This window comes from Lagopus leucura, unplaced genomic scaffold (genome assembly GCF_019238085.1).
Source record: "Lagopus leucura isolate 7727_CA_CO unplaced genomic scaffold, USGS_WTPT01 Super-Scaffold_760, whole genome shotgun sequence".
NCBI lineage: Eukaryota > Metazoa > Chordata > Aves > Galliformes > Phasianidae > Lagopus > Lagopus leucura.
In genome coordinates, this window is record NW_024962257.1 from 8,017,729 (window position 1) to 8,042,545 (window position 24,817).

Sequence of the window (24,817 nt, forward strand, 5' to 3'; positions counted from 1 at the left end):
AGTGCATACCTCTAACAGGTTTTCTGGCCCTTATCTACGTAAGACACATGTCTATGCATTAACTTAAAAATATTTGTTGGAAATAATCAGTTAATGGACCTTTTCAGCAAAGGCTGTCTGGAAGGCACTCAAGCTCTGGGCTAGTAAGAAGGGAAAAAAAATGAACTACAAATGATACCGACTGTGATGTGCTGATCATTCATAAACTGGGAGAAAAATACATAATAAATTGTTGAACAAGTCAGGGTGAAATGTTTCCTTCCTTTCCAGCAGAATATCTCTGAGTTGAATGTCTGAACACCAGGTGGTTCAGGAAAATGTTTGTGCTGCTTGGGGTTGGGTTTCTTTGATGGTTTTGCACGTGTCTTATCTGTGCTGTTGCACATTTGGATCTTCAGAAGCTTCTGTTCCATTTGTATTTTTAAGCGTACATATAATTAGGCCTAGAGATTGCATAGAGATAAATGTATGAAGGGAAAACAGTATTTTAAGCAATGCATCTCCTAATTTTGTTGTGGAATACATAGGTTGTTTGAAAATTGGAGAAAACAGCTGCATATTACACAGCACTGCAGTGCAGTGCTTTCCTTGCTTCTTTACTTCTTGGTACAGCAGTAGGGGCATTCAGAACATGGGATCTGAGCAAATCATTTGGCTGTGGCAATGACTGTAGGGGTATTCCTGGAGCCATGTGGTATATCCAGGGTGGAGGTGGACAAACCAAGGTGCAGCTGGGTTGAGCTCCGTGGAAAAGCCTCCTTAGCACTGATGCATCCAAGAGATCTCAGTTGAATTCAAGGGCAGTTCCTAGCTGATAATTCTATGTGTAATTGTTGCACATGCTTCTTCCTAAAAGGTGCACATGCAGACCCTTACCCTTGAAACAATTGCTGAGACTATAAGCGTGGAAGCAGCAGCGTTTCAGAAGAGCCACAAGTGTGCTATGGTTAAGCACACACTGTTAAGTGCCTCACTGGATCAGGAGCACAGCGACTGCTGTAATGTGGTGTGTTTGATAAGATCCTCTATAATTTAAATGCTTCTGATGAAATTGCACTATAAAATAATTGGAAATTGAGTAGATTACTTTAAACCTAGCAAATAGCTAAAGAAAGTCAAAAGCAGCAAGTTAAAAAGTTTTAATGAGTGTATGCAGTGAGTGTTTTGTTATCGTAAAAGCCCAAGGGTTTATTAGCTGATACAGGGCTGGCGTTTTTCATTAGCCACAGGCATTTTGAGGCTTCGTGGGATAAAGCTGGAAAACGTTCCAAACAAATGAATATTCTATTTTAAAAGAATAATGAGACGTTGAGGGCTTTTATAAACTCCAAAGTTTGCTAAGCCAATATCTCTAATTAGATGAAGGAACCCTCTATAGAGCCTTTGCATCGAGGACTGTGCACACAGCAAATGTTTTAAGCATTTACATATCAAATAGTGCTGGCAGCGCTTTGGCTGCAGTCCAGAGCTGCAGATAGTTTTAATCACATTTGTTCATTAATGCTGGGTGGAATTCTGTTATATATGGTCTCTCCAGGATGCTCATTTTAAGCATGCGCCGCTGCTTGTCAATGGTGGGCTTCTTATTTATTTGGTTGGTGGATGACATCTGAAGAACTGAATTTGTGTAACACGTGTTATGCAGTGTCTCAGGAGCAGAAAATGGAGTTTATTCTTCTTCTCTCTTTTGTGCCCAGGCGTGTCTGTTCTCTCACTGGGTTTATTCAGCTATGTGACATTTAAAGAAGACTTTACCTCCTCCTCTATGACTCTGTTAGTTCTTTTCTGTAGGAGACCGAATGTGGTTGAATGGAAAGCAGTAATTGAAAGTGCTGCAAAGGTGATTGTGTTGCTCACAGAGAACCTGGGGGGTCACCCAGCAGTGGCCAAGCTGTGACCGCCCAGCACCTGGAGCACCCCAACGTGGCAGGTCCTGTTCAGCCCTGCTGCTGCTCCTCTGCCACCTGCTCCTCTGCTAAACACAGCTTGAAAGACAAAACAAACAGCTAAAGACAACAGTGCTGTAAAAGCAGAGGTGTTAATAGTCACCTGCAGCCTTCTGCATGCGGTTGGCCTCTGAAATCCCCTCTGTCGCTCTCATTTTTATGCTGTGTTTTATGAATGACTGGTCTTAGGGGAATCGGCTTCTCTGAGCAAACGCTAATATTTGTTCTGTGACAGATAGCAAGGGCTAAGTATAGCCTTCCCCTGTGCTTTTACACAGCAGAGTCGTCTCTCCTTGATGCTGCCTGATTCTCTGGCGCTCCCCTTGCAAAGGCAGCGCTGGAGCTGGGGAGATGGATGGGCTGGCAGCACCATGTGGTGACCAGGCTGGGCGTGCAGGGTCCCAGAATTGAACTGTGCAACAGAAAGTGGCTTTCTTTATTGTTCTGCTTGCATCCACATGGTTTTATCATTTTGCTTTAAGCATCACTGCCTTATCCCTCAGTGGAGCATTTTCCCTGGGTGTGGAGTTAGCTACCAGCAGTAAGGGGTGTTTGTAGGCTGATATGAGCAGTCTTGCAGCCAGCTCTCAATGTGATGTTGCACCGAGTTCAGCCAATACTTCTGTTCAGCATCTTGAGATGTGTATTCCTGTCTGTAGAGGACTGTGATCTTAGTCTTTAGTGACCTATTTAATGCTTTTTCTATCCTGTGAGCTTTCCAGGTCAGGAAACATTTTCCTTTCTGTGTTCTGTTTACAGAACAATTACCAGGTGAGATGTGGGTGCCATGAATGTCAGTTACAATTACACATGATGAACCTTCTGGTATCACTGCAGTGTTTGCAAATGGGCCTCAGCATAGTCACTAACTTAGAGCTTAATCATTTCTGCTTATAGCACTTTTTTTTAAAACACTGATTATTCTCAAAATTGAAGTTAGAAATAGCAAGTTCTAGTGCAGGACAGGTGAATTCTGTCATATGGTCAGAATGGCACTAAGGATCTGAGACATACGCAGGGAGAAGAATAGGTCTCCTCCTGTAGGGAACCTGCTTGAACAGGGCATTGGATTAGATGATCTCCAGAGGTCCCTTCCAGCTCCTCCAGTTCTGTAATTAATGGCTGGTGCTGGTAGCACAGCACACTGTGTCACATGTGAGCAGACTGCTCCCACTTGGTGATAAGGTTGTTAATTTCCACTTCAGCCTGGGCAGGCAGTGCCCAGAAACAGAGGTACAGCAGTTGCTCTTTTATTCATCTCATTCCTACACAGAATCAAACAGTATTGTTCCCATATATGTGTGCTGCCAAAAGCAAAAACTTTGAACTTTGAACATTTGATTAATGTAAGTCATGTTGTTAAGCAGTTGTGTAAGTTTTGGCTTATGATCATTGAAGAGGATGCTATTCTTTACATCCTTCGGGTTGTCCATGCGTTAAAGCACTTTGCTGAATCAAGGAAATTTATGTTAGACTTCACTGTCTTCCAAATGTAACAATTGCTTGTTTTCCTTCTCTCAGATTCACCAAAGACTTTTCTTAATCTATTTTCACAGCTGTAAACTAAGGGGATCTTTGCTCTTTGCATGGATTAGTCACCAGGACTGGGAAGATTTGTTTAAAACCAGCACTGCCCTTTGTTCTGTGCAGCACTGTGCTGTGGCCGTGCATGGGGAGATGCTCGTACTGCCCCTGGGCAGGTCGGCCTCCAGACAGTGCCAGCACTAAGTCACTGGGTTTCTTTCCCATTTTCCAGTTCGTTTCCCAGTGCACACGTTATTTTCTGAATGTACTGCAGTGCAAAGCGTGTCCGTATACTTGAGACCCTGGTGACTGCTTACACCCTCAGACACCTGAACCCTACAGTAGGGATGCTCGTGAGAAAAAGCTGGTGTCTGGCTTTGCTTTCCTTTGACAGTCTCTCTGAGCTCCATTCCTGCTGTACCTCTCACCTCTCAATTTCTTGAACCCTAAGCATTGTGTTGGTCCTAACCCTCTCTGAACCCAGTGCAGGCGTTCAGCCGTAACCTTTCAGGGCTGTCTTTGTCCTCTGAGCTGAGTCTGGATGGATTTGGTGGACCCCACCATTCCAGCTGGGAGTCCTGCTGTTGCGTGACCCTAAATCTCCATCAGAGATGTCAGAAATGCTTTGTTTCCTCTTCATTCTCCTTCACTTGTCTCCTTTTCGTGGATCCCCTCTACATGCGGAATTCACGAGAGGTTCAGTTTCACATCTCGCTCAGTGTGCCACACACCTGTGAGTGAGCACATTTCCTCTGCCCTCTACTCCCACATCACCCTCTCCACCCACTCACCATACAGGTGCTCAGTTAACTAATCCTTTTCCCTGACACCTCACCCTCCTAATTAGCTTAATAACAAAAGGAAGTAGAAGTGGGAGCTGTGTGAGTGCATTCACCACCGACTCTGGAAAGACTTCTTACATGGTGTTTGTGCTGCTGCACACGGGGGAGACTGATTGAAATGTAACACATGTACTAGTGTGCACATTAGCACAAAAATACTCTCCCTTATCCCGACTTTCTGATTTCCTCCGTAGGAAGGAAGCACTGGAAATGTGTTGCTCTCCTTACTTTCTCTTACACTGTAGTGGTTAGCAAGGGATTTTTTTTGCCAGGTTTGTGCTCCGTGAATTGCCCTGAAATGTGTGGAGTTGGAGCAGAAATTAATTTGGCATTGTGCTGATGATGTTGCTCCCAATGATGTTTACAGTTGGAAGTCTCAGCTTTCCATTGCTTCCCTCAGATGAAGCAGAGGCTCATTTCTCACAGGGTGCTGGGGGTGCTGTAAATAACCAGTGCTGCTGGCTCTGTGACGGTGCTGCCCCTGCACATAAAGAAGCATCTACAGCGTGTTGAATACCCTTGGTTTTCTTTTTAATGTGGTGTGATGGAATGGCTTGGAGGTGATGTGCAGCATCCTCATGGTGTCAGGGCCAGAAGAAGTGGTTTGAATGAAAGCTTAATAGAAATTCAGTGTGCTCCCATACTGAGCAAGGAATTGGTTGACTGCATGAATCTGAATGTCAAATAACTGAAGTGTTTTACCAAATGGAAATGTGATGTTTTATTTCCATGTTGTCAACACACGAAAAGAAGCATACTTAATAAATCCTATGGGGAGTTTTTTCCAAAAATACATATTTTACAGAAAGTAGGACCATGATGCCACCAGTGTTTTCAAAGAGTGGAAAGTTATCAATTATTAATTTTTTTAAGAACTAAAAGCCATATGGGCTTTTATAAGAAGTATCTAAAAAGTGGAAATGACTAAAAAGCTCATATGACAGCCCTGAACCCAGATGCATTCGACGGAGCACCACTGAATAGCCCACTATAGGTTGGTGAGCAATCCATACATGATGTTTTATTAAGTGGTGTGGGCTGTTGCTTCAGTTGATTTGATTTTTGTCCTGTAAGAAAATTAAAACTCAAACACTTCCCAACTTGGTTATATTTCTAAAGATCATCTTTGCGTGCCAGCTTTTGCCTAGAAACTCACCCAAAGATGTCAGCCATTGAAACCATTTCATGTGGAAGCATTGCTAAGTAAATTCACTAAATGCCTATTCATCCCAGTAAGATGGGGAATCACTGGAGCAGCAAATGTGAAAATCTGCACAGCTTACTATACAGAAAGCAGTTTTCTGAGGTTGCCAAATTGAGATGCATAGACTGACCCTGGGAGGTAGTAAAGTGTACATGAGTGAGCATAGGAGGAGGGTCTGAGGCTGCTCAGCCTGGTCACATAGGCCAGTCAATGGACAGAATCTCCATTTGGTCCAGATAAAATCAATGGCTAACTTGTTCTTGTAAGTTCAGTGAGGTAATGCTATTTATGACAACAAGAAATTGGGTTTTTAGATATGGAAATAGGCTACTAGTCTGCTAACACTTCTGAGTTGTTGCAGACCGATGCCAGAAGTTAAATGCATGTGGTACAATAGTCTTGTTTCACTTGATTTTCTAGGGCTTATACTAATAAAATGTTTTCAAGTTACAATGCTACTGACAGCTGGTTTTCTTAGTTTTTCTGCTATCAAGTTCATTTACAGACCATTTCCTTAACAGCTGTTGCACCTATAATGAGTTTTTGAATGCAAACCAAAAGGTGAAGATCTTTTTAATATGATTTCTTCTCTTTTCCTAAAATATGCTGACCTAGGTAAAAAGAGGACATTTTTGCTCCATTGCTAAAGAAATAACCAGACCACAAAAGCTGCCATGCAGAAGTACCTTCTCAGACGTGTCAGTTGAAATTCTGAAAATGCCAGTGTCGAGCTGCCAGTCATACAAACTGGAATTAACCTTCTGAATTCCTTTGTTCCTATTAATTTTATTGGGATTTTGACAACCAAGTTCTCCTGCTTTCTGCATTCCAGCTGTGGCATCTTTAGTACAAAGACTGAAACAAAGAAAATGCCAGTAGATACTTCACCAAATTCCCTGAGACAGACCTAGCAAAGCATGTAAAAGGGAACTATCAGTCCAGCTTTCCCGCAGCTGGATTTTCATACTTGAAAAGTGCTGAGCAGTATTTCTCAGTGTGTGCTCTGTTCCAATACTGAAAACATTTGCCAAGATTTGATGTGATTTTTTTTCAAGGCATCATATTGCTTCTTTCCAGGCACACCGTGCTCAATACAGGAGGACAGTGAAGCTTAGCAGAAGGATTTAAGTTTTTCAGTAACTGCTTCATTCTGCAGAGGGTTTCCAAATGAGAACAAGAAGTGCATAAAGAGCTCTAAAGATGGTACTTTTCATCTTGTGATTGTTCACCTTTTGTTCTTTCTCTCACAGAACAAATGACCAGCTCGTAGCGTTCCTGTCCAGGTACCGCGACATGAACTTCTTGAAGTCGCACGGGAGGGACAACGCAAGGTAAGGCAGCCCTTCACTCTGCTGTTTGACCTGCAGCACTGGGCTTCTGTGTAGCAACTGAGTGGAGAAATCCCTGCTCCAGCAAAGAGGAAGTGGGTGAGGAGGAGCCCCTACCTGAGAATGGTCGATCCAGGGTGGCTCTTCCTGATGGTCACATGTAAAGATGGTTTTATAGGGAAGAAGGCATGAAGCAGTCCATGATTGCTCCCTGCTTGTGGTCTAACATGGATGGCTGTTTTGGGAATGGTACTTTGGAATTAGTCCAGAATATTTGCTCCTAGTCTGCACAACCCCTTGCTGACCACTCTTACAGAGGTGGTTTATCAGAAATAATAAAACTTCCAAAGGGGCCAGAAGGAAAGTCTTGTGCAGGCAGCGAGTCTCCATGAGCTCTGGGCCAGCCTGCACATGCTGGCAGGGCTGGGAGTGATAGCTGAGGGTTCTGTGACCCCTATGATTTCAAGACCTCAGAGCAGTGTTCCTCTCTATCCACCCTGTGTGAGACTTGAAGGAAGGCAGATGTGCTCTTGCCCACAGTGCATCAGCTTTTGCTTTCAGGGAGCAGTAGTGACCAAGCACCACATTTCCAGGGCTTTAAACAGCATCTGTAGCTCAAAGAGCTTTACTGTCTGACTGTGATGCTTCTCTTTTCCTTATTATTGGTATTTTCATACTACATAACCAATCCTACATCAGCTCCAGCAACTCCATATGCTGAGTCCCAGTAGCTTTGCACCTGAAAATACTCTTTTGTTCTGCCTGGGTCAGCAGGTAATCTCTTTATTCTGTAAAATGTCAAGCGTGCTGTAAGGCTGGGTTCAGATAAAGTGTAGAGAGAATGTGAGACATCACATAGCATGTTCAGTGCTGAGGGTGGGTAGAATAGCTCACAGGTTTCTTTTCTTGACAGTTCTTGCTCTTGTCATTGAATTTATCAATTCTGTCATGCTCTGGTTTGAATGGAGTCCTCATGAGCTTTCATGATGCATACTAAAATTCCGTAGGACGTAGTAAAAAAAAGTACTGTGAGGGATAATATTTAAATTAGAGTCAGCAGTTTTCAGAGGAGATTCTTCAGCCTGGGAAATGCAGAGTGTCAGAGTAACTGGCGGACTCAGCTCTGCTGGCAGCAGTGGTCAGCAGTGGGGCTGAGTAAAGGAGGAAGAAGCAGTGGCCAGGGAGGTGCAGTCGGTCTTGTCCTGTCACTGTCAACCCATGTAAACAGTCATTAACTAAGCATGAAACTTCAGCTGGGTTAGAGCATTTTAGATCAATTAAGCACATAAATCTAGTATTAATTTAGTAATAAAGTGAGTTAATGTGTCACTTGCCCTCTACTCAAAGCAATAACTGCCCATTCATTAATTAATTGGTTCCCTTTGACTCTATGAACAGTTAAATACCTTTTACCTCATTACAGCACATCACCAGGTTTTGGGGTTTTTCTCCTGGAGTTCTAACAAAACCTCTCTGTGCATCAGGGAGCATCACGTGGGACACAAAGTTCTGCTTCCTCTGTCTGTGTGCTCCATGAGTCCCATTCCTGCTTCTGGCTGCTGGATGAATGGATCCCTTCATGTCGCCCCTTGGCAGCTCCCCAGAATTTCTACTGGGGAGATAGGCTGGCTCCCCTCCTGCATGCTCGAGATATCTGAAGGGACAGGGCACAGGCCAGCTGCCAGAGACCTCTGATTAATATTGGCATTCAGTAAATGTTAATGCATGAGTGTCAGAGGCTGATCAAAAAGCAGTTAGACCTCTGTTCGTATAGTAGATGAATTTCCAGCCTGATCTTTCAGTTTTAGTGTTCCAGTTACTCAGTTGTGCCTAAATGTACTGTCTGCCATAACCATTTGGCACACGGTTTCCAATGACTTTTATTTCATGCTCGAGCTATCTGAGCTATGGTCATACCGGCGAGGGTTAGAGGTTTAGCCCTATAGGCAGGAATCGGGAAATCCTTTGTCTGGCCATTCTTTAAATGTTACTATTTACTCTGCCTTGCCACATCCCTGTGTGAAACAAGTATCCAGTAGGGCAAATGGTGCAAACAGGAGCTCTGTGAGAGCTAACAAGAGAAGCTGCAGCCTAAAAAAAAAAAAGGCAAAAGAAAACAGGGCCAATTTGGGATTTTAGACACAAACCAATCTCTACCTTAGAGGGCGGTCAGAGAAAGCTTTGCCCAGGGACATCCTGTCTCTAAGCAGACTTAACAGGGCTTTTTCTCTAAAATGTCCTGCTGAAGGGATGATAAGGGAGAGGGTGCTGCACCTGACTGACTGGTGCTCCGTGTGCAATGATAACTTCTCTTCTGAGGTTTTTCTCTCAAAACCTGGTAAACTAATAATGCAGGAACTCAGCATATAAAAATCACTGCTGCTTTCTATTTTAATTTGTGAGTGAATACGACTCCTAAAAAGTAAGCCTTCCGACTAAATCTGCTTTGTAACCTCCTGCATATTTTCTGAATTCTGTCTGTAGATCAGAAACAAAGATCAGAAGTGCCATCTTAAAGCTGAAACGCTCGTAGAGCTCAATTACAGTGTGCTTTGTATTCAAGCCATGTTCAAAATCAGTACATGTTTTACTGCCAAATAAGGAGAGAAAGCAGGCTTCCTTTTTTAGAGAGAAGTTTTCTTTTAGTTATGCCAAAGTCATTAAAAAGTGCATCACTCTGATTTTCATTTAGTAGTTTCAAGAAAGGGAACGGATGTGAAAATGGCTCCTTAGCTCAGCTGGAGAAGCATTATTTCCTTAGAGAGCTAGATGTATGAGGGGAGATTGCGCACAGTGGCTGGAGTCATTACACAGCACTTAGTGGGCAACACATTTTCTCCTCTTTTCAGTGTCTTACACTATTAAAGAGAAAGAACAAGCCGGTAGTTGTGCAAGCTGTACCAGGAACAGCACCTGGATGATGTGTAATAAAATATGGAGATGGTGAAATGTGACATCTCCAGTGACAGGAAAATGACTTCTAAGAAAAAAAGCACAAACAGAAGCAAACATTAATCATTTCAGAGTGCTGTAAGCATGCTGCAAAGGTTGGATGCTGCTAAATCCTAGCAGAATCTGGAGCTCATAGTAGAAAACAGGTAACTAAAGAAACGGCCTCCACAAATTTGGCAGTTTGGGTGGAACCTGGGTTCTCTTCTGGTGTTTGTTGTTTTCTTTTAATACTAGAAAATACGGATTTATTATCCCTGCTGTCAGAACAGTTTAATCACTTCCCTTCCTGCTCACATCAAGTATTTGGTGGTTCATTTGGCTCAGATCTCACTCCCAGGCTTTTTGTGTTTTTTTTCTTTTTTTTGAACACTTCAGTATTCTGAAGCACACAGACTGGGAAGATCTATTTTTTGCTTGTAAGTAGCTCAGCCCCACAGTTGCATGTGAGCTGTAGCGACTGAAATAGCAACGTGCATCTTCTATGCAAAGAGTGCATTTGAAAATGTTACAGCTAACTTTCATCTGTTCCTTACTGCTTTATAGAAGAGTTAGGGGCGCCGTAAAGCCTTTGCTGTTTCAGTTTGACTATTTGCTTCCCTATAGGGCTTTTTATCCTGTTCTGTTTTTGAAAGCAGTGCTAAATGGCCAAGCAAAGGAAAGACATAGATAAAAGATGGTAGGAAGGTGCAGTGAAAGCAGCCTTGTGCTTTGACATGGGAAAAAGTGGGATTTTTTTTTTTTTTTTGGTTGAGTTTATTAATGTTGGTAGAATATATAAGCAGCAGTTCAGGAAGAAGCAGTACGTGGGAAGGTCTGAAGAAGCAATAACTTTCAGAGTGGGGTGGGAAGATGAAAATTGTGGCACGGAAAAGTAGTCAGAAATCTGATTGCTATCTAAGAACGTTGAGCTGCACGCTTTTTTTTTTCAGTGGTGTCAGTAATAAAATTTGTGTCCCTTCATCCAAGATCCTGAGACGTTTCATGAAATTAGCAGGGAATATTTTTTTGTCAGATGTTGTTGGCCCTGTTCTACCCACTGCTTAAAGAATCGGGGATGAATAACCTGATTTGGCAGCTTGGACGCCCATAGAAGCAACTCACACTTACCCACATCATTTGGAAAGTTTGAATCCCCATAGATGCACATGGATGAGATGACTTAGAGCTCAGCTGCACCTCCCCAGCAGCACTCCCTGGTGGGCATGGTTAGTCGTGTGGGTGCTGGGGAGAAGAAATCATCTGAGGAAGACATTTATCAGAGACAACAGATGGCAGAATGTCAGCTTTCATGTTGCTGAGTCCGTCTGCAATGAATTCATGCTGTCTCTCTTCATGTGCAGTTTTCTCCATATTTTGATTATTTTTATATTAAAAAAAACAAAACAACCACTGGATTTGCAAACTCCCATGTCGTGAGAGTTCACTGTTACATTTTTGTCCTTGGAAAAGCTGTCCCCGCGTTTCCTAAGAGACATTGGAACTGAGGAGTGGTGGAAACGCAGAGGCAAATCCTTGAAAGTTCCCTTGGAGCTTTACTCTCACAGGGGACTGGATGGGGCTGTTGTCAAAACAAGGCAATGCCTAGTGGAGTCATTACTGCAAAAATAGACTCTTGAAGTTTCCTACACTAAAAACAATTTTAGAATTTTTCTTATTTTTGGCACACTGGAGGAGTTTGCTCTCTGAGCCACAGCATCAAAATGTTAAGAAGCAGGAAGGTTTTTTAAGACTCCTCTGAGAGATTTCCAGAAGATGGAAAATAAGATTTTTCTAAGCCAGTGCAAGTTAACTCTTAGGAAAAGGTCGACAAGAAAAAAGTATCATGAGAAATGTCTTCTAAAGCTCGTATGAAGATGTGATATGATTAAAGCATCAAATGGATAGGATGAGGAAATTGCATATGAAGAAGCAGCAATAAATTATGTAGAGTATGAGGCTCTATTACAAAGCTTGAAAAATCCAATTATGTCCGTGTAGATATGGAATAATGGCCAGATAAAACCTGTATCCATCAGCGACGAGCAGCCCATCTCCTGTGGAATACCCTAAATCTGATGGATGTTTGGTTTCCATAATGATGCCATTGCTTGAGAAAGGACATGTGTAACATAGTAGTTCAGATCCTGTACCATATCTGCTACGCTGTTAAGAAGTAAATCTTCAGTGTTTGTGGTAGCAGACCTGTTGTCTGCCACAGATTTATTGCACACTGAATTTAAAACTGCTTAAGAGTGTTGGAAATCACATTGGTAATGCAGATGATTTGGAAATCCTTCGAGTAGTGCTTTTTGGTCTCACGGTACCCAACTGATGGCAGAGCTGATGCCTCTGTGTCTCTTAGTGCTGTGTGTCTTTTCCATGGCTCTGTGACCTGTGTTGTTAGCTCTGAGCTGAACCTTGGGCCCTGAGGCTGGTGCTGCTCCACACGGCCCAGTGCTCCTCTCCTGTAGGGCAGAGAGTGACAAATGGCCATCCCTGATCATTTTAGAAAAGCAACGTTCTAGTCAGCTTCTGAGCAGTTAGTGCAGTGGCAAAGCTACTAAAAGCATTCTGATTTGTGTGCTTACTTACGGGTTCGGCTTATGCCTGTGAAACAAGTCCAGTCTAAGTAAAGCAAATCCAGCCGTTCTCATTTTGTTGGTGTTTGTGCATTTGCATTAAAGCTTAAGGGATTGATAGGGTAGCACTGTGTTCATAGTTTTTTCAAGAATTTTATAAAGAAAGATAAGAAATAATTCTGCCTTTCACGTTATAAAATTTGCATTCAGGACGCTGCAATTTAAATGCATCAGGTGACATTTTATTTCCCCCCCTTTTTTCATCTCTCTTTTTGTTTTTATCTATTTATACCAATGCTCTTCCCTGACCTTTTTAAAGGGCCAATGTTCTGAATTCTGCACTTCCTGCATACTCAGTTGCCAGAAAGTTCCCTTCATTCATGGGCTTTGGAAAGCAGAAGGCAGCAGGACAAAAGCATGAGGTTGTGCAGTGTACCCAGTAGTGGGGGTGTCAGTGTCACTGCAGTGCACAGCACCACTTGGAGAAATCTGCTCCAAAAGGGAAGAGCTGCTTGAGGTGTCTGCTCAGAGTAGGTAACTGCAGCAGCATTTATTGGTAATGCAAACATGCTGTGGGAGCTTAGCTGCATGTTTATATTCACATTGCAGGAGCATGTACTAAACGTCTTACAAATGCTCTGTGGGGCACAGTTGTAGGTTCTCATTTGAAATGAGTTGGTAAATATTTAAATGTACTGCAAAGTAAGAGGAGTTCCCTGAGCTACACTGCAGTCATGAGCTGTCTGGCAATTAGCTAGCTGTACCAAATGTGACACAGTGTATAGCAGTCGATGTTGTTTTTTTAACTAAGTATAAAAATATTAATAGGGAACCTTGTAAAGCCCAGTACCAGAAACTGCAACATTCAGACCCCCAGCAGCCTGGTTGGGGAGCTCAGCTGGAGAGTTGCATTGCTGTAGTGCACTGTTTGCAGTTACTTGAGAGTAGAATGCAGCTGCCATGAAGCTGGAGGCTTCTGATCAAGAGTTAATGCGAAAATAAGGATAAAATGTCTTAGATGGAGCCTTATGTGAACTAAGGTAAAATGCGATTCTTTTTTCTTAACCCTGGTTTTATCTTAATTGTAGTTTCTCCTGGTTGGCTCTCTTTTCATATCATCATTATTTTCCTTCCATTGTTCACTTAGATCAGGAGAAAGGGACAAGTGTCTCCATCTGATGGCAGTCTGCATCGCGTTTGGCCAACCACACTGTGTCACTGTCCTGGCAAGTGCAACTGCAGTATTACCTGAAGTTCAGGATGCCAGAAAGCACCAGAACTTGTCCACACTGACTAACAGAAATGAAATATTATTGCTAATGCACTTTTTTTTAACATTCTTTCAAGAGAGGTCTGCTGGCTGTCCTACAAAACCCAAGAAAGAGACGTAAGGGAAGAATCATCACTTCTGCATTTTGTTGCTTTCTCTGAAGCTTGGCATAGCTTTAGAAAAAGCAGTGTTTCAGTATTACAGCAGGCATAGCAAGGAACTGATGAAATGCAGCATTAGACTATAGAAACAAATCAGTAGGTTATGGTTTTGCCCTCCATCTCCTTATCTTTCTTTTCAGGACTGGCTGCTGCAAGCGTTGCTGGATGGCTAGTGAAGAATCCTTATGAACTGTTTGTAACATTGGAGGGGTTTTGATTCCTTGAAAGGCCTACGTGGCATACAAATGGCACCTTTAGCTTTCCCTCAGGAAACATCCAGTATGCTTAGAGTAAGCTCTTTCTTCCCTAAGTGCCAAAATTGCTCTTGCCAGAGCAGCCAGTAACATCAGTCATCCTGGAGCAGGGCATGGAGAAAAAAGAAAGCCTCATCCACCTTTTCCACTTTGGTGTGCAGCTTTGTGCTGCACATGCCAGCAGCACGGCCTGGGCTTGCTGGGACAGCCCACTGCATCCTCAGGCAGGATCCCTTTGCTTCTGGCAGATCTGAGCTGCGCTGGGTCCCCTTGGCTCCCAAGGAGCATAAATGGATAACAAGCCATTGCCCAGTGGAGAGCTCTAACTTCAGAGTTCCTTGTATGAATTGCTGCTCTACAGATAAAAGGAAATCATCTGCTATGCAGCAAATTGCAATGTTAGGTGTAATAACTGTGTGTGAAGCAGGCTGAGTGAGCCTTCTGAGAAATGCCCTTTTCTTATTTGTTTGTTACTGCTATTTAGAACCTGATAAGATGTTCCTGGGAAGCATTCCTTAAGAATTGTTAGCAGGAGGGTTGGCTTTTGCAGATCCCAAAGGCTTTGTTGCTTTTCAGTTGGGCTACATTGCTTTGCTGGAGTATGGACGTTGGAAAGCGCATTTAGCTGTCTTCTGATAACCTTGTTGAATAGGATTTTAGGACTAAGATTTACTGCGAAAACATTTGTGCTACCAAGAATGGTCTTTCTTCACTCCATACGCCAGGATTTGCTTGTACAAGGCATTAAAAAAACATAGAACTGTGTATGTTAGCAAGAAAAAGAAGCCTTTAAACCGTTACGGAAAACACGAAGCTGTGAGTCTGGAGTTGTTGGGACCTTCTCATTTTGATCATGGCTGCGTTCTTCTGTTGCCAATTTCAGACAGTAAAGCTAAAGTGTTTGAGGATTTGTAGTGTTGGCTGAGACAGTTGTGAGTTGAGGGGTTTTGAAATGATCAGGCATTCTTCTGGGTTGGGGGTTTCTGTTGAATTCAAAAACCCTTCTGTTAGGAAATGTGAATACAGGATGATAAATCAGCAGAGATAGCAGTTGGAAGAAATGACTTCATGGGAAAGAACTTTACATCCTGCTTAAATATGGTCAATAAAATTCTATTATTTTCTTAAAATAATTAACTCAAATGAGTATTTAGTTTTGAAAGGAAATAAATAGATGACCGAACTTTCAGGCACATTAATATTTGATTTGGAGATAACTGCATAAATATTGAATTTGAAGATTACATTCCAGAGCACTGCATTAAAATTGCAAGACTTTTCTATTATCCTTCATAATGGAACATGAAATTAGAAACTTGTTCACGGAAAGAAAAATGTTGCCACTCGCATCCACACATTGTCCACATGGTTGTGTTAATAGAACAGAGACATCGCTGTCAGTAGGACCGCGGGAAAGACCCTGAAGTCGTTTCTGGTCTTTTTGAAAAGCAGTACACAACATTTTGTAATTCTCATGACTTTTTTTTGGTTCTTTGATTGATACAGAATGACACTTTAACCAGGGAATTAGCCTACAAGGAGCGAGACCCCTCATCTTGGCCCGTTAGCTGGGACATCTTCGTTCCTGCAAGCAGCCTGGCCAGCTGCCGTCTGCTATTGCTTGGAATGCACGGCATGTGTTCAGCACAGTGACTTGCCTTTATTAATGCTCTCAGCCCCCCGGGTAAACCTGTGCTAATTCATGGCAGTCCTGCTTCCCTTTGGGAGAAATTATTCTGAAAATCAAATAACAAATAGAAACCTGTGTCAGACTGTCCCCGAACGTGTGGGCATACAGTCCAGCATGTTTTCAAGCACAGATTGATTTTCCAACTCCTTTTTCTTATTATATTGGTCTCAAATAATTCATTTCCATAACACTGCAGTTCTGTGGTTGCTCCTCGTGTTCATGGTTCAGCAGTAAACAAAACATTGTTCCCTGTAGACTTGAAAATGAAGCAAACATACTCATTCTACAGCAAAGAGCAATGCAGTTGTATTTCTTCCTAATTAACTATACCCCTGTAGAAAAATTCACGGGGTAATAACATAGAAGGTAATTGGTCGTTTTGCCTTTATGTACAGTTAGCTGTTTTTCAGCAGCGCCGCGTTTATTTGGAGAAGCCAACGGCACAGACTGGTCGTAGTTCCCCTCTGCGCTCCGGTGGTTCCCCAGTGGTTTGCAAAGAGTTAATGAGCAGTGCAGAATTTCCTGCCGTTAGGCACTGTAATGTGCACAGTTCTGTCTTAGGACAGCAGAAGGTGTAAATGATGTTTAAAAGCAATCTGTTGTTCTTTCCCCTGTATCCAAACATATAACTAATGAATCATTTATTAAACCCCTCTGCGTTGTTTATGAGCAGAGCAGAAATACAAACAAGTGACCTCTTGGTCCTGTTTTGTTTGAGAAAGTAGCTTCATTATTTGTAGAGCTAGCGCCCATAACAAAACACAAATGAGCGTTTAATGTCCGGCTTTGCTTTCCCTCAGGTTCATTAGAAAACAGGGACTGGACCGGCTCTTCCTGGAGTGCGACACGCACATGTGGCGCCTGGGGGACAGGAAGATCCCCGAGGGCATCGCGGTGGATGGCGGGTCGGACTGGTTTCTCCTCAACAGGAAGTTTGTGGAGTATGTCACTTTTTCCAACGACGACCTCGTGACAAAGATGAAGAGGTTTTATTCTTACACGTTGCTGCCTGCCGAGGTGAGTTCTGAGAGGTGCCTCCGTTTTCTAAAGGGCAGCTTCGTGCATGTCTCAAAGATCACAAAGTGTGAGGATTTTTCTGATGTCAGTGGGCTTGGGATCGTCCTGCGGTCAGCAATGAGAATTTTACTCTCACTGAGTAAGTCTGTCAGTGTCAGATCTGCTCATGCAGTTTGTTTGTGGGACATCTTTGCCAGGAGTGGCTTTGTTTTATACTTTTAAGCCTATTAATCTGTCACTGAACAACCAGAAATCCAGCCGGGTGTGCAGATTGTTCTTCCACAAGGCTTCTGAGGGCTGTTGTAGCTGGCATATTGTCTTCCTAAGTAGCTTTGCTCACTGTTACCCATTCCTTCTGTTTAAAGACAAAAAGTCTCCAAACAAAGGTTTATTGTTCCATTCAAAACTGCTCTAGAAGGCATCGTTGCAGACGGGCTCTGTCACTTAGGGATGGTTCTGGCTACAGGTGCTGCAGGTCAGGAACTCACACCAGGCTGGGCTCTCTCCATGGCACTGTGTCAGGCGTCGCACAGTGTCCCCAGGCAGAGCTGAGCCCGGCAGGCAGTACTGTGCTGGCCTGGCGGCTGCGTTGCACAGGGCTGTGCTCCCAGGGAGTGCAGCATGCAGCCATCCTAGCAGCACCTTATGGCTCTCTTTAAGGTGGCAGCTTTTCTCCTTGCCAGCAGCCCCTGAGCACTGTGAGGGATTGATGAGTCTGATCTTGCAGATTTAGGCTTATTAGCTTGCAGTGGAACGCGGTGATTGTCATCTTATGATAGGAGTTTATTATTCCACACACATGTTGAATAATTCTGCTTTAATCCCGTTTCTGTTAAAAATCACCTTTTCTCTCAACTCTGATAACCTTTTCATCCATTATCTCAGAGAAATTTCTGTATCATTATGAAAGGACACAGGGCAATGGGTAATTGGGTAAGGTTTTTTTTTCTTCCTCCCGCTTGAATGAGAATGGATGCCTTTATGGGTTTAACTAAACAGTTCAAGCATAAAATCCATATTCACTGGGCTGTCATTTAACATTAAAAGGGTAGGGGGATTATTTGGGGGGCCAGCCATGGTAGTGTCATGCTGATTATTTATAGATCTTGCTGATTTTAAAGAGAAGTCTCTACTCCTAAAATTGTCTCTTACGGAGCTAAATTTGATCATATTCCATAGTTTCTATCTACGAGGTTTTCTTTGCAAGATACGTGACTGGCTTCTTAAAATCACCCTGCCTTCACTGACCTGTTAACCTGCTATATCAGTCCCCATTACACATGATTTATGTAATAGCTGATATTATGGAGATATAATTAGGATGGCCCAATAGGACTTCCTTGCTGCCTTGAGTCAGCAGATAAAGACTTACGATTTCAGACGTAATTGCAGAAGGCAGAACGTCCTTCTGATGCCTGGGGTGAGCTGAGTATTTCAGTGCAAGCCCATTCAACCAGCAGAGCATTTAGGAGTGTTGGAGGTGCACAGACCCACCCAAGAGCAGAGACTTCTTTTTATTCCGTAGTAACCAAGTTGGTGGTTAAGGTTTGAGAATAGTTTTAGGGAACAATTTGAGATTTATCATGTGTGTACTCATGTGTTCTGTCTGTTTTTCAGTCTTTCTTTCACACTGTTCTGGAAAATAGCTTGTACTGCGACTCCATGGTGGACAACAACCTGCGCATCACAAACTGGAACCGTAAACTTGGTTGCAAGTGTCAGTACAAGCACATTGTTGACTGGTGTGGCTGTTCGCCCAATGACTTCAAACCAGCAGACTTCCACAGATTCCAGGTAACTGAACCATTCTCTTTTCTGATACCCACAAAGGGCAGGTATACCCAAGCAAGGTGAAGAAAGAGGTGTGAGGATGCAATTATCTTCAGTCCAGGAGAAGGAGAAATGTGGCTTTCTGTATTTTAGCCTTTGAGACTAATTGCTGTGCAGCAGGGCCCCAGGGTTGCTCTTCAGACTGCATGGCATTGGTGGGCCTGTTGTACTAGAAATGAGGGAAGCTTGACACCCATCACACTGTACCACTTGGGCTGATGAGTTTTCACAAGTTCCAGCTCAGGTGCCTTCATGATTTCATGAAAGTTGTGGCTTAATGTTGTTAAGCATTCCTCATCTTCGGAATAAAGCTTTAAAATTGACTAGAATTGCTTGCATAGCACAAGGCAAATCAGTTTTCATTATTGTATTCTTTAAACACAATTATATTTCTGTTTGCCTCGTGGTTTTGGAAGCCAGAGTTAGGAACTTCTGGTCATGCAGGCTTGGCAGGACTGCCTCAAAAAGTTTAATTGGTTCCTTTGTGATACAGTATCCTCAAGGCAAACATGAGAGCAAATCCTTGTGCTCAGGGGAGCACTCGCTCTCCAGACTGTATCTGGCTTGTGTATCTTCTGTTAAGAATGAACAAGTGCTTGTTTCAAGGTCACCAGATTTGCAGTTCCATCCCTCCGGCTCTCAAGGCTCCTTGCATAAAGCATGTTTGTTCAGGCTTTGTGTGGGATAGGGAATGAGTTACCCTACAGCACAAAAATGACTGCTCCAAAACAGAGACTTTTCTTTATTGTGCTGTGCTGCCTACCAGACATGGTTGAAGTCAGAGACACAGGCGGTCAAAAAGGAGCAAATGAGATGTTATCTAGGAGGGGCTCTGCTGTCCCAGACTCCAATCCTGGGAAAGTCTCCAGCACAGAACACATGGGAAGCCTTAAAATGCTCCTGCAAATTTGCAGAGGTGGATCTGCTCCAGGCTGGGAAAACAACCCGCAGCAAGTATCAGGTAAACTGAGCAGTGAGGGAATGTTCAGCATTAGAATAGACATTAAAGGCCCCCTATGACACTGTGCCTGATGAGAGAGCCCCTCGGATGAGCGCACCGTGCCAGAAGTCTCACTTGTGGTTTCCACAGAGACACAAAGCAAGCTGCAGAGGAGGAGATCAGAGAGCCCACAGCATGTGCTGTCTGAGAGTGAAAACGAACATCCTCAAAAGAATTTTCAACCATCTCAGGCACTTTTGAACTCCTTGGCACGTCAGAATGCATGTCTGAATATGAGCAAGGCAAAACAAAGGATTTTTAAAAGCTTTTAAAAGTCAAGTAGCATATGCAGTAGTATGCCTGAAACTGTGTCAAGTGCAGAGCAGAGGATCTCTGTGAGACCGCTGACACGGAGGTGTAGGGTGCCTTCCTCATCCCTCCTGCGTGTGGAGAGCTTTCAGAGCAAGGCAGTGGGAGGTGGCCCCAGGCATGAAATGCTTGGCACCAGCAGAGAAAAATTACTGTTGTCATCTGTGCCATTTATATTTGTGCACAGATTATATTTGTTCTAAATTCTCCTGGTTCTTGTCAACCAGGTATTTGGGCTTAATACAGCTGCTGTCTCACAGCCTTGGTATCCAGATGTGTGCATTGCTTCACTAGTAGCTGGCCTTGAGACCTGGCTGTTCCTGCTGTCTGGTCTGGAGAGTTCGTTCTGAGCAGGCCGAAGCAGTGTTCAAGCACCAAGATAAATAAAAAGTGCCTTCTAAAGACTGTGGGTTTTTCTCTGAAAACATAAAAAGAATGGACAGCAGGGAAAGAACCCAAACTGCACAGTAATTCTGATGTCTTTGTGGGCTATGAGGATAACTGCTTTAGAAACCAGACTTGAAAGAAACTTGTGTCTGGTTCATTTTTAGATGAATCAGGTGACAGCACAGTTGTCATTATTTTGCCCTAAGTTGCAGTGCCCATTTTGCTTGTGTTTACAGCAATAAACCAAGCAGGACCAGGGTGTGGGGTAGGAACACAGTAATCCCCACACACCATTTAAATATTAGGATTCTTTGTGACATATTTTTGACTCGTGCCTACCAGCAGTGACAGAGTGTGGCTCAAGGGAAAAGGCCAGCTGTTGTTACCAGTGCAGGTAAATGAGTCCATTTGGTCTGTAGGGAATAGTCAAAGCTGTACAGATGCAGACTTCATCACACGGCTTGCCTTCAGGACCAGAGAACGGGCCCTACCCTGTTTTATTCACTAGCAAAAACTGTCCAAAAAGCCTGCTGCAGCTTTGTTTTCTCTAAGACTGCGTTCACACGTTGCATTTGCCATTGTGTCTGTTACCTGTGAGAGTATTTGCCTGCAGAGTAGTCTGTAAGTGATTGAGGAATTGTGGCTGAGTTTTAAAAGCACAGCTTACCGTGTTGACTTCTAGCGATATCCCAGCCATTATTTCAAAATAGCTGACCCACTTGACCACTTAATTGGATGAGTGAAATGATGGAGTTTTGCATTATTTGTTCTGTCTGTCCCCAAACAAAAGGGATACAACGCACCATAAGAGATAGATAGGAAAAAATTTTAATTTCTGATATTTTATTTGGCCATTTGTCACGCTCAATATTTTTCTCTTCCAAAAATGCTTTTCACACCAATAAACAATGTACAGTGCTCAAACATCCAATGTCTAAGGAACAAAGGATGCTTTTCTATCAGAAGAGTAGCAGTGCAACGTGTGATTTTCCTTAAACTGCTCAGTTTCTTTTAATTTGATTTTTTTTCCATATCCTACATATTAGTAACAGCCATAATGCCTCATTTTAATTCTCTAAAATGATTTAGCATTTTCACCTCGTTTGAATGCAGTGCTGCCTGAAAATTCAGGAAGATGTGGTTGTTTGTAATGACAGCGTGCTGAGTAGAGCCACAGACTGTAATCACCCTGTTCCTTTGAGGTTTCATGCAATGGGAGAACATTCTGTTAACACCTCAGCATAATCTCCACCAAGTCAAGACAGCCCAGTGGTGGAGGACCTCCCAGGGAGGGCAGTTGAAGCCAAGTAACGGGAACCTCTGCTGTGCTTCCCCTTCGGTCTGATCTGATCCTGTGCCTTTGCTGGTCGTTGAATTTGTTCCTGATGGCAAAGAAATGTGTTTTGAATGGGTGATGCCAAATCCAGGGCAGAGCACTCCTGTAGGGCTGGCTGCCTTGGGGGGACCTCGGGCCGACATCCAGGCCAGAACCATCTGCATTTTTGTTGAGTTACTGCATAGCTTTTAACTGAACCTTAACCACAGGTGCCGTTCAAGCCACCTTTATCTGCGGGGCAGTTCTGCTCACGTCTTCAGCTTGTCTCTTTTCCTTTCACCTCACCGCAGCAGACTGCCAGGCCAACTTTCTTTGCCCGCAAATTTGAAGCGGTGGTGAACCAGGAGATAATCGGGCAGCTGGACTATTACCTGTACGGCAACTACCCGCCCGGCACCCCCGGCCTCCGCTCCTACTGGGAGAACGTGTACGACGAGCCCGACGGCGTGCACAGCCTCAGCGACGTGGCGCTCACCATGTACCACGCCTTCGTCCGCCTGGGCCTGCGCAGAGCCGAGAGCTCCTTTCACTCTGCTGGGGACAACAGCTGCCGGTCAGTTGGGATCTTGTCTTTTTCTGGGTGTTTCTGAAGACCGGAGGAGGTTCTGCTGGGATGTGTTGGCAGGGAGTTGGTAGCCAGGGGTACAGCTGTGAGTTCCAGGAGTGTTTCTGCCTGTAACAAAGTGTTGGTTGTTCAGAGTTGACGTTAGGTGACCTATTTGCTGTGCTTATAAGGAGCTCTACAGCCTGATGAGGGCTGACAGGATCCAGCCGGGCACCGCTGCCCCTGCCGCTGCATTTTCTTTATTAATTTCAGCGAGTGTATTACACCCGCAGCTCCTAAAGCCTCCGTGTGATTGCAGCAGAGGTCATGCTCACCTCTATAATGCTTACCAAAGCAAAGGACGGGATTTCAGAATTAGTGTAATCCAGGCAGGTTAATGGTCTTTGCTTGTTTGCTTCCCTGGGCACATACACGGAGCACAGAGAAGTGCTTGCTTGAGCAGGGTTTGCTTGCTTGCTGCAGCCATCCGTGCCAAAAATGTTGCAACAAGTGGGATCCATTAACGTCGAATGAACAAAACATATGTATATATAAATACATACATATATATAGCAAATAAAAGCCATATTCTAAATTCCTTTTTTGTGTGTAAGCCTAGCAAATAGGAATTCAGTATATAAATGTTTTGAAGGGAGAATTCCTAGAGTCAGACTTGCATAGTGAGGGTTTACCTCGTGGTGGATGCTTGCTGCCTGCACCCACATCTCAAGCTGCTTAGCTCAGAGGGTTCATCTTTTAAAGTCTTACTGTGCAGTCTCTTAATTTCTCCATCAAAGTGTATTTTTGGGACCCTGCCTTTTGTAATCTTAATAGTAAACACATACAGGATGAGCTAGAAAGCATTTGAGACAGTCCTTGTAGTTTGACAGACGGAGCGAGCCTGTCTTGTGTTTTTGAATGCACTGTGACTTGTGAAAGTGCTGAGCAGTGTCCCGTTTAGAAAGATGTGGCAATGGTTCTTGGTTCCTATTACAGCTTTGCCATTAAAGGTTAGCAGTACAGAGCAGTAAGAGATCAATAACAATTAGTTACAAATAATCACTAGTAGCATAACTTCCTTATATGAAATAAAGGCAGACTGAAAGAAGTCCTGAGGTCATTTGTCCTGCAGAGTGAAGCCAGCAGAGAGATTGGGAGCTATGTATAGCCAGTACTGAAATAATGCAACAATTACTTCTGTGCTTATTTCTTTTGCTGGTGTTCCAATGATAATTTATATCAGTAATCAGTATCATTTCTGGGGAGCTTTTCATTGCACAGGAACTCAAGGTGCTTTTCAAGCTTGCTTCAGATTATAAATAGGGAAGTCACGTCATCCACTGCTGATTGCAGCTGTCCTCGGGATAAAGCCTGGCTGCCTTACAGTGGGCTGCAGCCCCACAGACAGCTCAAGAAGGAATTGCAAGCAGTGACAGGGAGTAGGGACTTTGTTTCATATCTACCTTATCCCCCTCTAAATGTCCGTGGCCAGTTTAAATCATGGAAAAGTGGATAATCTTCAGGTTACGGTTCACATCTCTTCTCTGTGGATATTCTGTTGTCTTTCTGCATGTGTGCATTTATGAACTTCCTCCTCCTCTCGTGATTCTGCATGTCTCTAAAGCAGTGACAGCAGGCATGCATTAGGGCTGAGCACCTCAACAGCATTCCCAGTGCCATCAGGGCTATCAGCAGCAGAAAGTTAGCTTAGCAGTCACCAGACCAGCTCATTTCACACTGCTGGAGGCACTGCGAGGAAAGCATCCACCACTCTGCATCACACTTAGTGCCAGTCCCATGCTGCTGCCCACTGCTGCCCAGGAGACATCTGTAAGAAACTGCCTTGCACGCTGTTCTAACAAGGGGCAGCCTCAGAAAGATGTGCCTCGTGCAAACTGCTCAGCTACTGCATTAGATTGCAGATCAGCATCTTCAGTGGGAACAGCGTTAATGTGCGCTTGAGATTTAATTTATTTCTCACCATCTCTAGATGTTTTTACTCGCTGCTGCCAAGAGACAATTTACTCAGACTATTTCAAGGGTATTGTAAATATTTGCTGCTGCACATATGAAACAGGAGGCCTTAGTGCTCAGCACAGAAGTCAGATTGTTGCTGGTATTGGCTGCATAGCTGTGCTGTGTTTTCACTCGGTCTGTCACTGCTGGCCCTGTTTGTAGCCAGTCTTGTTATGTTTATTTCTTGGGCTCTAGAGACTTCCTGCTGGCTGCTGCTGGGTTAGGGTAATGGAAAGTCATTCTTGGTTAGCTCTCTTACCACTAGTGTGAGGAGCCAGTCCTCCCCGACTTGAATGGGGAGACTTTTGAGACTGGTTGGCTTTGAATGTGTTGCAAACACGCCTTGATTGACAGTTAATGTCACTGCTGTGAAGTAGCAGATGACTTGATTTTGGAGCTGTGAACATATTTTTAGTTATTAATTCATCTGTGTGTGCACTCATGCATCATTTCAAATCTTACTGGGACTACAGCAGACAGTTGACCATAGATTTTAATACTCTGAATCAATGACTGCATTGTCTCTGAAATCCAAACTGTAGCAGGAAGTTTCCAAGTCTCCCAAGTAGTGGTTTTGTTTGACCTTTTTTCAGTTTCTTGTTAGTTGTGAGTAAAAAAAACCGTGGCAGAAGTCGTTTCAAATCTGTAA

At 43.5% G+C, this 24,817-nt stretch overlaps 1 protein-coding gene across 1 annotated transcript in view; it reads left to right on the forward strand.

Moving 5' to 3' along the window:
• The window catches only part of XYLT1 (xylosyltransferase 1), a 144,717-nt gene that overhangs the window by 104,597 nt on the left and 15,303 nt on the right, over positions 1 to 24,817 (forward strand). Inside the window, exons 5-8 of the mRNA XM_042864299.1 lie at positions 6,767 to 6,847; positions 16,530 to 16,746; positions 18,364 to 18,540; positions 21,899 to 22,161. Of these exons, the coding sequence (XP_042720233.1) occupies positions 6,767 to 6,847; positions 16,530 to 16,746; positions 18,364 to 18,540; positions 21,899 to 22,161 (738 nt within the window). The remainder of the gene's footprint in view (positions 1 to 6,766; positions 6,848 to 16,529; positions 16,747 to 18,363; positions 18,541 to 21,898; positions 22,162 to 24,817) is intronic.